At 45.7% G+C, this 14,939-nt stretch overlaps 1 protein-coding gene across 7 annotated transcripts in view; it reads left to right on the forward strand.

Moving 5' to 3' along the window:
- Capn3 (calpain 3) overlaps positions 1-14,939 on the forward strand; it is a 51,183-nt gene that overhangs the window by 19,398 nt on the left and 16,846 nt on the right. For 4 of the 7 annotated variants that reach the window (XM_032904006.1, XM_032904007.1, XM_032904009.1 and 1 more), the window contains exons 2-7: positions 4,735-4,804; positions 6,094-6,212; positions 9,717-9,850; positions 10,397-10,565; positions 11,715-11,858; positions 13,307-13,390. In XM_032904006.1, the coding sequence (XP_032759897.1) occupies positions 4,735-4,804; positions 6,094-6,212; positions 9,717-9,850; positions 10,397-10,565; positions 11,715-11,858; positions 13,307-13,390 (720 nt within the window). The remainder of the gene's footprint in view (positions 1-4,734; positions 4,805-6,093; positions 6,213-9,716; positions 9,851-10,396; positions 10,566-11,714; positions 11,859-13,306; positions 13,391-14,939) is intronic. The other 3 variants (XM_032904011.1, XM_032904012.1, XM_032904010.1) reach the window with 1 other exon arrangement.

Below are 14,939 nucleotides of genomic sequence, written 5' to 3' on the forward strand. Positions count from 1 at the left end.
TTCCCATAGCTTGCTCTTGTGAATAGTGCCACAATAAACGACACAGGAATCTCTGTGATCTATGAATCAGGTTCCCTCAAGCATATACCTATAGTCTTACAGACGGTCACAACTGCTTTTTAGTTTTTTTTTTAAATTCCATACTGATTTTTGAAAAAGGTTTATTTATTTATTTTCATTTTATTGTATGTGTGTGAGTTGTTTGCGTGTGTGTACCATTTGTGTGCCTTGTGCCTTCCTTCAGGAGGTGCTGGATCCCCTGGAACTAGAGGTACCGACAGTTGTGAGCTACTCTGTGGATGCTGAAAACCGACTCTAGGTCCTCTGCAAGAATTAAAAAAAGAAAAAAGTGCTATTAGTTGCTGAGCCATCTCTCCAGTCCCTGTTTTGTTTTCGAGAAAGGGTTTCATGTATCCCAAGCTGACTTTACTATATATAAAATTTACTATACTGCCAAGGATTACCACAACCTTTGACCCTCCTCCTACCTTCCAGCTGCTGTGAGGACAGGCACACCGAGTTTATAGGGCACTGGGAATCAAGCTGGGGCTCCATGCACGGTAGGCGAACTCTACCAACTGAGCTACATCCTCAGCCTGTGTGTAAAGTGACTTTGAGTAGTTGCTACTGGGTCGTAGTGGGCTTTAATTTTTTAAGGATTTACTTATTATGTATACTGTATTCTGCCTGCATATGTGTCCACATGCCAGAAGAGGGCACCAGATCTCATTACAGAGGGTTGTGAGTCACCGGGTGGTTGCTAGGAATTGAACTCAGAACCTCTGGAAGAACAGCCAGTGATCTTAACCACTGAGCCATCTCTCCAGCTCCGGCTTTAAATTTTTGTTATTACATTTATTTGTTATTTATTTACTTATCCCTGTGCATTCTTAAAAGAAAGAAAGTTTTGTTGCATTCTAAATCCTTGTCTCTGTGTAGCCCTTGCTGACCTGGAACTCACTCTGTAGACCAGGCTGGCCTTGAACTCACAGAGATCTGCCTGCCTCTGGCTCCTGAGTGCTGGGATCAAAGGCCTGTGCAGCTCCGTTCAGTATCTCAGATGCATTGTTGCTGGCATAAACCATTGCTATTTGCAAAACCTGATGATAATCTGCATGGCCCCCTCGGGAGTCTCTTGGCTTTTTCCTGCATACCCAAAGCATGTGTGTGTGCACGTGTGTGTGTGTGTGTACGTGTGTGTGTTTACTTTAAACCCATTGATGATCTAGACTATGGTTTCATGTTGGTCATGCTGGTTTGCCGTTCTTGGTATCCTACTAGCTCTGTCAGCGTGCAGTCACAAGCCTCTGATTTTGGGAGAGCCTGTGATTTTGGGAGAGTGTATTTGAGTTCCGGCTTCCAGTGTTGGTCTCGTTCCTTTCTTTGCTCACCTTCTTCAGAATCCACTGTTGTCAGTCTGTTGGTAGTGCTTCTAGGCACTTGGTATTTGGGTGGTGCTAGGATTTAACCCAGGGCTTTGCACTTCGCAGGTAAGTGCTCTAAAGCCGATCCACATCCCCAGTCCTTGCCGTTCTTAGTGCATAGACATAGGAAGACGAAAACAAACTATTAATAAGCTTAATTTAACATTGCAAGATTATTACTTCAGAGACTTTTAAGAGAAATGTGTGTGTGTGTGTGTGTGTGTGTGTGTGTGTGTATGTGTGTGCGCGCGCGCGCACGTGCATATGGCTGCTGCAGTCTTACAGGTGGCTGTGAGCTAGAAATGAAACCTGTTCTAGGAACTGAACTTCATTCCTCTGCAAGAGCAGCAAGTGCTTTTTTTTTTTTTAAAGATTTATTTATTTTATTTTATGTACAGCATTCTGCCTGCATATGTGACTGCAGGCCAGAAGAAGGCACCAGATCTCATTACAGATGGTTGTGAGCCACCATGTGGTTGCTGGGAATTGAACTTATGACCTCTGGAAGAGCAGTCAGTGCTCTTAACCGCTGAGCCATCTCTCCAGTCCAGCAAGTGCTTTTTAACTACTAAGTTACCTCTCCAGCCTCTACTTTATAAATATATATGTGTATATATATATATATATATATATATATTCTATACTAAAAACACTTAGTTCTTAATAATAATAATAAAGTTCTTATTCATTTTATTACCTATATAATGTGTCAAAGTTCTGAAATAATGTTAGTATCCTTGTCTTTTTTAAATGTGGATTTTTGGGTTTTTTTCCTCCATCTTTATTAAATTGGGTATTTCTTATTTACATTTCAATCGTTATTCCCTTTCCCGGTTTCCGGGCCAACATCCCCCTAACCCCTCTCCCTCCCCTGCTATATAGGTGTTCCCCTCCCCATCCTCCCCCATTACCGCCCTCCCCCCAACAATCACGTTCACTTGGGGTTCAGTCTTGGCAGGACCAAGGGCTTCCCTTCCACTGGTGCTCTTACTAGGATATTCATTGCTACCTATGAGGTTGGAGCCCAGGGTCAGTCAATGTACAGTCTTTGGGTAGTGGCTTAGTCCCTGGAAGCTCTGGTTGGTTGGCATAGTTGTTCATATGGGGTCTTCAGCCCCTTCAAGCTCTTCCAGTCATTTCTCTGATTCCTTCAACGGGGGTCCCGTTCTCAGTTCAGTGGTTTGCTGCTGGCATTCGCCTGTGTATTTGCGGTATTCTGGCTGTGTCTCTCAGGAGAGATCTACATCCGGCTCCTGTCGGCCTGCACTTGTTTTCTTCATCCATCTTATCTAGTTTGGTGGCTGTATATGTATGGGCCACATTTAAATGTGGTTTTATGCAGCCCAAGCTGCATGTATCTGAGGATCTTGTGTGTGTGTGGAGCCTCTCCTCCTGCCCCTGCCTGCTGAGCTCTGGGGTCACAGGCAGCCACCACCACACTTGGTTTATGCAACACTGAGGCTCGAACCTGGGCTTTGCGCTAGTTAGGCAAGCACTCTACCAGCCTGACTCTTATTACTTTATTGTTTTAGATTTTGTCCTCAGAATTGATTCCCCAAAGAGATAAATCCCCAAAATTTGTACTTAAAGTCACTTGAAATAACTCCATGCATGTATGTGTGTGTTTCTGTCCTACCAGTTTGTTAGGTACTTAAGCTCCATTTTCTCTGTTTGGTTTCAACTTTGTCGACTTATATTTCCTTTAATTCTACCTTTAAATTATGTAAAACATCCTATGGGTTTCCTGTCAAAACTACTTCTAAACAGTTATACTCCAAGTTTCTCCCAGCCCCACACCCTCCCACCCAATAGAGCACTTCTACTCCCTCACAGCCTTTTGCTTTGCTACACAAGGAGGGCTGTGGTATGACATGAATGTGCCTTTCTATGTAGTAGGACGGAGATGTCCCTGAGTGGGGGGTGGAGCTCAGCCCACTTGGGAGAATTGTGTAGTTGTGAGAAAAGAGAAAGACGGAGACAGACAGAAAAACAGAGAACATGTCTTAATTAGGGTTTCTATCGCTGTGATGAAACGCCATGGCCAAGGCAACTTGGACAGGAAAGGGTTTATTTCAGCTTACACTTCAGGTGATAATCAATCACGAGGGAAGTCAGGGCAGGGACTCAAGCAGGGCAGAACCTGGAGGCAGGAGCTGATGCAGAGGCCATGGAGAGGTAGTGCTTACTGGCTTGTTTTTGGCTTGCTCAGCCTGCTTCCTTGTAGAACCCAGTATCATCAGCCCAGGGCCCTCCCCCATCAATCACTGATTAAGAAAACGCCCTACAGCCACATCTATGGAAGCATCGTCTCAGCTGAGGCTCCGCTCCCTCTTTTCAGATAATTCCAGCTGTGTCAAGTTGATATAAAACCAGCCGGCACAGAACACTTCACAGGAATAACAAGGCTTCTCACAGCTGCGAAGAACAACATTAAAATCAAAACACACACACACACACACACACACACACACACACACACACACACACTAAATAAATAAAAATAAAATCAAAACTCTGAATCTTTAATGAGTTTAAAAGTTAAAAAAATAATTAAAACAAAGCAGACAATGAAATCAAGAGCACTGTCCGTTGGCTGCTGGGCATGACCGAGCCACGTGCTTGGAACCTGCAGCTGCCCCCACTGCTGCTGTGGGTGTGTTTGTCCAACAAACTGGGAGGGGCAGGGGAGGCTCACACCGGATTTACTGTCTGCTTCCCCAACTACCAAGGCCTGTGGACCCTGGGACATAGGCTGACTCTAAATATTTATGTCCAGAACTCTAAAAATTAAAGATCACCCTCCTCCTCCTCCCCTTCTCCTCCTCCCCTTCCTCTCTTCCTCCCCTCCTCCCCTCCTCCCCCCCTCCTAGCATTCTTTCTCCTGGTTTAGAAAAAAAAAAAAGCCATGAGTTCTGCTGTCACGTTGCCTCCACCCCAAAGATACACACTACTCAGCATTGAGGCATTCTCTTACCCTCTCTCACCCTCGGTTGTTTACTGTTCGTTTTGAGACAGAGTCTCCCTATGAAGTCCAGGCTGACGTGAACTAGCCATGCTCCTGCCTCAGCTCCTCTAGTGCTGGGATTACAGATGTGCACCAACTTCTGAACTTCAGCTTTCTAGTTTTAAAAGAGGAGTGCTGGTACCCCACTTGGATAGCTGTGGAGGCCTGGAGAGGGGGAGGGGGAGGGGGAGGGAGAGGGACAGTAGGTATAAAGCCGCTGGTCCTGGTGGTGCAGCACGTCATCACCTCATCCCAGAACTCCCACAATTACCAGCATTACCTGGTTGTTTTCTATTTGTTTCACAGGAAATTTGTGAGAATCCCCGATTTATCATTGGTGGAGCCAACAGGACTGACATCTGCCAAGGAGATCTAGGTAGGAAAACACCCTCCACCATGTCCTGCCAGATAACCCAGGGCTAGTTAACCCAAGAGATCTCTATTCAGGATGTGAAGAGATAAATTCTGGATTTTCTTTTAGTGCATCTCCTAATCTTTTAAAGATTATGTATTTATTTAATTTGTATGTGTGTCTGTCTGTCTGTGTGCTTCTGTGTGCACATACCATAGCATATACCTGTGAGAGTCAGAGGACAGCTCATGGGGTCAGCTTTTTCCTTTTTCCATGTTGGATCTGGAGGTCAAACTGAGGTTGTCAGTCAGATCAATCAGGCATCTCTCTACGCTAAAGGAAGCCTTTGACAGAGGTGACATTTGCCACGTAGAGGAGAAGTCAAGGTTCTGTCAGCTTGTCGGCTTGGCTGTTCCACGTCCCTTCCTTTCCTTCCACCTTTTGTTCTGGAAGCATCCTCCTTGGGCAGACTGTAAGCTAGCTCTGTGAAGAAAAACTGGAGAGACATTAACAGACTATTTAAAACTTGACCCAAAAAGGCAGGAACAACTGAAAAATACCGCTTACTTTGTTCCAGAAAGAGAGGCCGAGAACACCTCCTTCCCAGTGGCTTCCAGTACCGGAGGGGCACTGCCTGCGCAAACTAAGCCCTGAGCCCTTCAAACCAATACACTGCTTTTGAGCTGATTCAAGGGAGGGAGATGGCTGGTTTGGGTGGTTGTCAGCCTCTCTCCCCACCAACAGCATGGCAGCTAGCCTGTGCCCCCAGTAGATAGCTGTGGGACTGTCAGGGTACCAGGTATGCCCCTTTGCCAGTTTAAATGCCCTGTGTAGAATGGTTCTGGGGCAGCTAGCTACCCAACACCCTGCCTTCTGACACACATCTGCTTAGCTGATGGTTCTCTGATACAGTTTTCCTTGATGCCAGAAGGGAAAATGGGCTCAACACACAAAGACTGAGGACAGCCATAATTACCACTGCTGTCTCCACTGAGACCATAGAAGGAAGTGTTTTGTAGAAGGACGAATCAGTTGACCTTAGGAAAGCATCTAGTCCTGAGGGAATGAGTTACCCTGCTCCTCATGCTGTGGAGAAGCTCCTGTCCCCTCTGTCACTCTCCTTGCCTGGGCTCACACCTAGTTGAGGGCAGGCCACTAACTATTAGTTAACTATTAGGCACTATTAGTGCAGTGGGCACTAATTCATGAGCATCCCAAGTCAATAGCTATGGGGAACTTCTGGTTGGGGCTGGGCCGTCTTTTCCCAGAGAGGAAGCCTCCATCTGACTACCTTGGTCCGTGTTTGCTTGCAGGGGACTGCTGGTTTCTTGCAGCCATTGCCTGTCTGACCCTGAATGAGCGACTGCTTTTCCGAGTTATACCTCATGATCAAAGTTTCACTGAAAACTATGCAGGGATCTTCCACTTCCAGGTGAGCAAATGGGAACATGGTTGAGACAGCAGCCATGCCTCAGTTAGCGTAATAAAGATACCCTCAGAGAAGGCACCAAAATGCTCCTGCTGGATTAAGGAATGAAAACAAAATGACCTTCTCTTGTCTGTAATTCGCACTGTGTATGGTATCTAATGCATATATACGTTTGCTGTCACATCTGTGTCTGTTCTCATCTGTGCCTGTATCATATGTCTGTTGCCTAGTTGTATGTGTGTATGTATGTGTGTCTGTCTATCTGTCTGTCTGACCTCTAACAGAGGGCTTTGGTTTGTATTCATTGAACAGCACAAAAATTCTTTGCAGAAATCTTGAACAGAGTTTTACAAGAAAAGAAGTCACCTTACTGACCCCAAGTCACCCAGCACATCACTCAAAAACACAAAACCACAGACATATTATCAACTTACACCCACATGTTGCTTCCAACATGGAATATTTGTTGCTTACAATTGCTTCCAACCTCTTGGCTGTTTTCAGTAAATTATTACCACAGCATGCATAATTGTGGGTCATGGCCATGGCGGAGCACATAATGTAAGATTGAAGCTGTGCGTTTAGCTTAGGTTGTAAAGGCTGATTACATGGGAAATCAGAAGCATAGTGAGGTCGGCTACACTGTCCCCTGAAAGGCCAGTTAAGCTTCAATAGGTTGGGTGCAGAGAGGACAGCAGGGTAAGTACACAGTCCTACATGATCTCAAGTCATATTATTAACTTGGCTGCAAGGTCCAGAAAACAGTCTCTTCAGACTCAAGAGATAATTTTAGACAAGTATATCACCACACAGCCACTACCCATCCCTGGTCTCCCGGCCTTGACTTCCCAGTTGGCTCAGGAAAGGTTCCACACTCCTACCTGTGGGCAGTGAGCCCTTTACAGCTACAAGCAGGTGTTTATCTGTGCCCCCTGACTTACATACTTTCCACGGTGCCCCAGAAACGGGGGGGAGAAAGGCATCCTGGCTGCCGGCTTGTGTATCTATTTTTGCTCTCCAGCTGGCTGGCTGCTATGTTATTCCCTGCAGCCCCCTCAAACAGGTTCTCAAGATGCTCAGTCTGAATGTGTTGTATTTTTTCTGAGATCTCTGGTTCATGAACGGCAGCTCCTGTACCCTGTACCCTTGACAGAGAAATCTACTTACCTTTCTGCTGCTATCACTTAACCTTGCTAGGTCTTGCAAGAGAATTCCAGTCTTCTGAGCATTTAGTGGCTAGTTTGACCCAGCCCTGAAATTATTGGTTCTAGAATTAATTTATCCACTAGAATTTTCCTGGGCACTATCATCTTGGTGCAGAGACAAATTCTGGGCTGGACCAGAACAGATCTGAAACCTGCATGTGGGATCTGGAACTTTCAGCGGTTGTGAGCAGTGTGCCTCTGGCCTTGAAGACTCCTAATGTCCAGAATGACTCAGCTGACGTCCCACTAGTATGCTACCTCAGTGTATTCCCGTGCACCCTCCTTCTCCACCTTAGTCCGACATTTTGTCATCAAGAAATAAACAAATCAGTTGGGCTTGGTGGCACAGACCTATGATGCCAACACCGAGGAGAGGGGGGAGGGGGGAAGGGGGGCAGGAAGATTAGGGTAAGTTCGAGGACAGTCTGGGTACCTAGTAAAAACAAGTTGTTCGGTGCTAAAAATGGGGTTTCTTTTCACATTCTTATAAATATGAAGCTCAGCTGTTGCTTTGCTTACAATTTTCTTAATTTTGTATTTTCCAAGTGTGCATATTGGACACTTTTTGGGGATGTGCCTAGTAATGCTGTGTGACTTTCTGGAGGGTGACGACTTTGTTTGCGGTAGATTCTCTTTAAAAGAATGGGCAGTTACATGAGTTACATGCATACTTCAAAAGTATTTTTCCTGTACAAAAAAAAGTTATATAGGTTTTGTTTGCTATCTTAATTTTGGTTGTATTCTTTGATGTTAACACATTTTGTATAATTGTATCATATAGCTGTATTGAATCATGTAGTATCAAATATTAGATGTGATTTAATAGTGTTAACCAATTTAAACCCATTTTAGTCCCTTTTTTTTCCCCAAAAATACTGCCAGATGCTGATGTTCAGTGTAATTCTTTGCCTGTTCAGTTACAGAAAGTGGGGCTCAGTTGTGGAATGTATCACACCTTTAACACCTGACGTGTGCATTCATGTAACAGAAAGGGCAACAATAAAATAACCATCCTAAAGAAAGATTATGGCAGAAAGACATCTGTAAGCACAGCCTTATTTTCCTCTGTTGTCCAGAATACTTACAATTCTTAAGTATTCCAGAAATTGGAAGCTAAATAAAGCAACTCGAGTTTCCTTTATTTTGCACTCAGGGACAGTGACTGTGATGAGGTCCGTGCACGGACGCTTAGCATTTCCTACACGCCCTGAATTCCGAGAGCAGGCAGGAAGCACCTCAAGCTAGGGAACTAACTCAGAGCACACCGATGGCCCATGGCTGGCAGGATTGCCCTTGATATCCTGGTGCGTGTGGGAGTGACATGTTTGCATGGGGCCTGATGCTTTCTGAAGGGAAGGCACTGACTGGCACTGGGTGCACTGGGAAGGATGGGCCTGCCTTCTTTCTCGTCACTCAGGCTGCCTTCAAGGGCAGTGGCTCCTTGGCTTGTCCAGTCGGAAACCTCAGTACAGTCCTTATTAGATGCTATCAGATGTAGCGATTGAGTGCCAGTAGCTGTTTGCTTGCAGACACACTAAGTGCAGAGCGGCAAGGCGATTAGATTATTAGAAAGTTGTACTCAGTGAGTACTTGACTTGTCATGTGTGACCTCTTCAATGTATGAGTATAGTTTTTGAATTTTACCTAGGATCAAATACCAGACTTGTTAAATATTTTACAAATTGCCATGATACATCAAAAAAAAAAAAAACAAAACAAAAACCAAAAAACAAGTTGTTTATCTGTGCCCAATGACTTCACATACTTAATGCTGTGCCCCAGAAAGGGAGGGAGGAAGGCATCCTGCCTGCTGGCCTGTGTGTCTCAAAAAAAAAAAAACAACAACAACAATAAAACAGAAGGAAGGAGAGGAGGAGAGGGGAGGAAAGAAGAGAAAAGGGAAAAAGAGAAATACTTAAGTTAGCCCAACAGCGTTCCTTACTATCATGAGATCACAATCCTGGGCAAGCATTGCGATCACTTGGGATATGTGAACGTGTTTATAACCAGGTCTGTCCCAGACCTGTGGGCAAGGGAGAAAAGTCTCAAGCTCTAAGATATTCACAGAGGACCTACTATGCCCAGAACTGGGCTGGGCTTTTGGTAAACACTAAAGGGCATTCGGCTTCTGTCCTGCAGAAGCTCATTGCCTAGTCAGAGATAGATTTACAAACTCAAAAGCCAGACTGGAATGAACAAGCTTCAGGTCGCAAAGCCCAGGAAATGGTAGGGTTTGGCTCAGAGCTCTGCGGGATGTGGGATCAGGTAAGGCCACAGGTGTGACTCTGCTTACTTCTTGCAGTTCTGGCGCTATGGAGACTGGGTAGATGTGGTTATTGACGACTGTCTGCCGACATACAACAACCAGCTGGTCTTCACCAAATCCAACCACCGCAATGAGTTCTGGAGTGCTCTACTGGAGAAAGCATATGCCAAGTAAGGCGACATTTGGGATGGGAGACAGGACCTCGGTGGGGATATGGATTTCAAGAATCAGCCGAAGTCTCCCTCACGTTGGCCTAGGCGTGTGTGTACTATACATGCTCATGTGGATTGTGGGAGTTCAGTCCAGACTCCCGGTCGGCTTGAGATCAGGTCCAGGCAGTAGGAGCCCTATCTGAAAAACATAAACAAAAAGGTGTAAAGACGTGTGCAGTAAATCTTCAACTCCCCACTGTCGGCTCTTTGATCTTGCCTTCCCGGTGGTGTTTCAAGTCTTGGATCAGCTCATTGCATCTCTAGAGTTCAACTCCTAGGATCTAACTTACTTAAAACCATGTACTTGTAGCCTGTTCGTAGGGCCAGGTTGTCTCTTACCTCAGGCCTCCACCTCCACCACTGGATTTAGCAGTGGAAGAGTGCTGTGGGGAATAGGGACAGTCAGCGACAATGCTTCTGGCCCTCTGTGGCGTTGTGTTAACTCAGCTGGTCATACTTCCTGGAACTCCTAGACTCTAGATTGACTTTTGTCCTCTCTCCAAGGCTCCATGGTTCCTATGAAGCTCTGAAAGGTGGGAACACCACAGAAGCCATGGAGGACTTCACAGGAGGGGTGACAGAGTTTTTTGAGATCAAAGATGCTCCGAGTGACATGTACAAGATCATGAGGAAAGCTATCGAGAGAGGCTCCCTCATGGGCTGCTCCATTGACGTAAGTGTGATTCCAGGGAAGCCTTTCACTCAGCTAACAACACACAGATTCCTTCTGAGATAGGTGGATGCTTGAAAACAAGAGCCATATGGATGAGATGGTTCACTGGTAAAGACATTTGCTGCTAAACCTGAGGACCTAAGTCTGATCCTTGGAATCCACATGGTAGAAAGACAATGGACTCCCAAAACTTGTTATCTGACTTCTGCATGCACTTCCTCCCCACACTACCGCAAACAAAGTCGTCACCCTCCAGAAAGTCACACAGCATTACTAAGCACATCCCCAAAAAGTGTACAATATGCACACTTGGAAAATACAAAATTAAAAAAATTGTAAGCAACAGCTGAGCTTCACATTTATAAGAATGTGAAAAGAAGCCCCATTTTTAGCACTGAACAACTTGTTTTTTTTTTTTAAAGAAACTACCAGTAATTCCAACAATTTAAAAGCTGAAGTCAACCTGGTTTGCATAGTGAGATCCTGCTTTTAAAAACAAAGAACATGGATGATTGTTGACTTTAAAATGGACAGTTTTTCAGTGGAAATGTATTCCTAAGGATGGGGTGCTTCCCAAGAAAAAGACTGAGCGATGACATGTCAAACCCTAGAATTCTGGTAGAAATAGGTCTCTTTTGTCCAGACTGCTCAGCACAAGCCCTGCAAGGCAACTGCATCGCGGGCTGTGGACCTTGGGGGCTGTGGACCTTGACCCTTAGAAAGCTCCCTGGTTGCTGAACTTTGACATCACCTCAGTCCTTGGGCTCTGTGCTGCTGTCTGGATGATCTCTCTGACCCTCTCTCAGGGGATCAAAATCATATGAACTGAGATAGGAGCACAGAGAGGACCCACAATGACCTGATTTCAAGAGCTACTTTGGGAATAGTAGTCTGGGGTGGGGCAAGCCACCTCCTGCCTCTTTCTCTCCCAGCACTCCCTCCGGATAGGGAGGCTTGGTTGTCACCACATGAACTCTCCTGTCCTACCACTGTCTTGCATCTTTTCTGCATTTGCTCCCTGTTGATGTCTCTCTCCTCTTTTGTTTTGCATGTTGTTCCTCCTTTCTGTTCCTTTCCCTTCCCACCCTCCCTTTTTTTGCTCTCTTTTTCTTTCCTGGGTTCTCTACTTTCTTGCCTATCGGGCCTCAGGATGGCACCAACATGACTTATGGAACCTCTCCTTCTGGTCTGAACATGGGGGAGTTGATTGCGCGGATGGTGAGAAATATGGATAACTCGCTGCTCAGAGACTCAGACCTGGACCCCAGGGCCTCAGATGACAGACCGTCACGGGTGTGTACATCTCCAAATGTCAAGACTGACTGGCACCCCCGGATCTACATAGCCCATCCTCTGAAGTCCACTCCCCAGAGAGTCGTTGCCAACAGAACAGGTTCCCCCCCTTTTGGTAACTCTCCTATAAGATCACAGGGCCCCTGCCCTATATAGTATTTGTGTCCTCCTGCTTGGAAGGCACATGTGCTTACTGAAGGACTGAGCCATACAGAAAATCACAGAGGGAAATTTAGTCTGTATTTTCCCATCCAAAGATAACTGTCCAGCATTTGGTATATGGTCCTTCTAGGCACATGCTTAATCTTTATTTTTGTTTTTAAAATTGTATCTTAGTTTATGTTACAACTTTGCAACCTGCTTTTTTTTTTTGTTCTTGTTGAGGTTCATATTTTTAAAATGCAACTAGGTATTCTTATATCATTTTAGCAATATTGTAATGTGCAAATATATTGTAATTTACTTACTAACACTCTGTTATTGAAAAGTTAGAGGGCTTTTTTTAATCTGTTTTTCAAAAGTACTATAATAAGCATAAAGATAGTATTCACCCACAATGGCTTCCATAGGACAGAGTCTCAAGAGTAAAACTGTTGGGTCAAAATGATAGGCTGTGTAGAGCCAGAAGCCAGCCCAGGCAGCCTCAGGTGAGCAGACCAGTGAGTGCCCTGGCCTAATCTGGGTCAAATGAATGAAATCTAAGAGACTAAAATGAAAAAAGTTCCAAACTCACCTACACCTGTCATCCTGAAGAAGGCTTCAGGAATTCACACCCATGTAGCCCCCAAAAGCTACCCCAAAGCTGTTGTTACTAGGCCAGCTGATGCTGAAATGCCTGTCAAGGGCTCAGAAGGCCTTGGTAATCTACCCTTGTGCTGAAGAACCCTCAAGAACTAGAACTTGAACATCTCTGCCCCTGGGACAGCTGTCCCTGCATTCGGGCATAGTCATGTCACAGCAGGGAACCACCCAGTATTCCCAGCACTGGGAGCAGGGACAGAGTTTTCTTGACTTTCATGTTCTAGGTAAGTGTGAGGGAGGTGAGGTAATGTCAAGAGAACTCCCTCTCTTAAGTCTTTCTTTGGGGAATAGTCAACTCTAGATGGGCTCGGAGGAAGGCACAGATCCTAAACGTACCCTCTCCTCTGCTAAGGATGTCTAGAAGAGAGGGGCAAATTCTTTTACTCACATCCTACTCCAGGACTCACCTTGCTTTATGGCCATCAGGGCAGTAAGATCAGCTAGGAGGACTAGGGCAGTATCTTCCTGTTGCTTTTGAAAAATTATCGAGGGTCTAACCCCGGCCATAAGGCATAGGGTCAAGGAAACAAGTCATTCTTAGTCTGAGATAGTTCAGAAATGGACCAGTATGAACCCTTGTCTTCAATGAGCTGAACTTCTGCCCCTTCCCCCAACTCCTGACAGGCTGTCTGGTTATTACTCTACAGACAATTGTTCCGGTGCAGTATGAAACAAGAATGGCCTGTGGACTGGTGAAAGGGCACGCCTATTCAGTCACTGGGCTGGAGGAGGTGAGTCTGCTGAAGCTTGGTGGGGCCTGGAACCCCCTGAGCTGACCTGCAAAAGTCAGGACTTAGCTTTCTATGCCTCTTTCACTACCCAGAGAACTTTCCAGTCAGGGCCCAGCTGGGTTCCTGAGAGTGGAAAGGACCTATGGGACCGACTCTAGGTAGACCTGGCCTCTGATCTTCTTGGTTCAGCTTTGTGTGTAGTGAATGTGTCTACTTACAAAAGTGTGCGTGTGGAGGCCAGGGGTCAGTATTCCTCAGTGGTTTGTCTTATTTCGAGACAATGCCTCTCACTAAGCCTGGACCTAGCATTGGTTAAACTGCTTGACCAATGAACTTCAGAGGTCCAACCCTCCCTGTGCTGGGTTTCCAGATATACCTTTGTCTTAGTCAGGGTTTCTATTCCTGCACAAACATCATGACCAAGAAGCAAGTTGGGGAGGAAACGGTTTATTCAGCTTACACTTCCACGTTGCTATTTCATCACCAAAGGAAGTCAGGACTGGAACTCAAGCAGGTCAGGAAGCAGGAGCTGATGCAGAGGCCATGGAGGGATGTTTCTTACTGGCTTGCTTCCTCTGGCTTGCTCAGCTTGCTTTCTTATAGAACCCAAGACCACCAGCCCAGGGATGGCACCACCCACAATGGGCTGGGTCCTCCCACCTTGACCCAGAAAATACCTTACAGCTGGATTTCATGAAGGCATTTCCATAACTGAGGCTCCTTTTCTGTGATAACGCCAGCTTGTGTCAAGTTGACACACAAAACTAGCCAGTACAACTTTGTAGTGGCATCTTTTATACATGGGTGCTGGGGATCCAAACTTGGGTCTCTACCCTTGACCAGCAGGAATTTCATCAGCTGAGTGGTTCCCTGGTCCTTCTCTTTGCTTTTAATGCTGAAGACCGGAATTGTTTCTAGTTCTTTCCAAGGAACGATTAGAAACACTACTTTGTCTAACAAAGTTGTTTGTCTACTGCAGGTTTCCTGTCCACTCATGTTTGTACTGCTTCCTGTGGGGTTTCTGAAGTGCCCTGGGTCACTTCCCAAGCAGGAACATTATGAGACTGTAGCATACAGCTGGACAGGTTTATGTCCTGAAAAAAAAAAAAAAGTAGCCTAAGAGAGGCTGTGTTTGTATCCCCCACTGCACGTGACTGGAGAATAGGGCATCTTTTTCTAATTGGTCCGTCGAGAGGAGGCATCTGCCTGCAGTTTAGCCATCAGGGGCCTTTTTTAAAATCACCCACACAGGGGGTAGTGCGGGGACTTGGTAAAAACACTTACTTGTGCAAGTCCGAAGACCTACGTTCAAACCTGGAACAACAGCAGGAGGAGAGGACTAACTCCAGGAAGTTGTCCTCTATGTCCACATGTGCACTGAGGCACGTGCACACCACCCTCACATCAAGCACATACGCACACACGCACGTACACTGAATAAAAATAGAGGCAGGAGAGGTGGATCTGAGGTTAAGAGCATTTATTGTTCTTCCAGAGGACCTGGGTTTGAGTCCCAGCACCATTAGGTTGCTTATAACCACCGGTAACT

Source organism: Rattus rattus, chromosome 5 (assembly GCF_011064425.1).
Source record: "Rattus rattus isolate New Zealand chromosome 5, Rrattus_CSIRO_v1, whole genome shotgun sequence".
Classification (NCBI taxonomy): domain Eukaryota; kingdom Metazoa; phylum Chordata; class Mammalia; order Rodentia; family Muridae; genus Rattus; species Rattus rattus.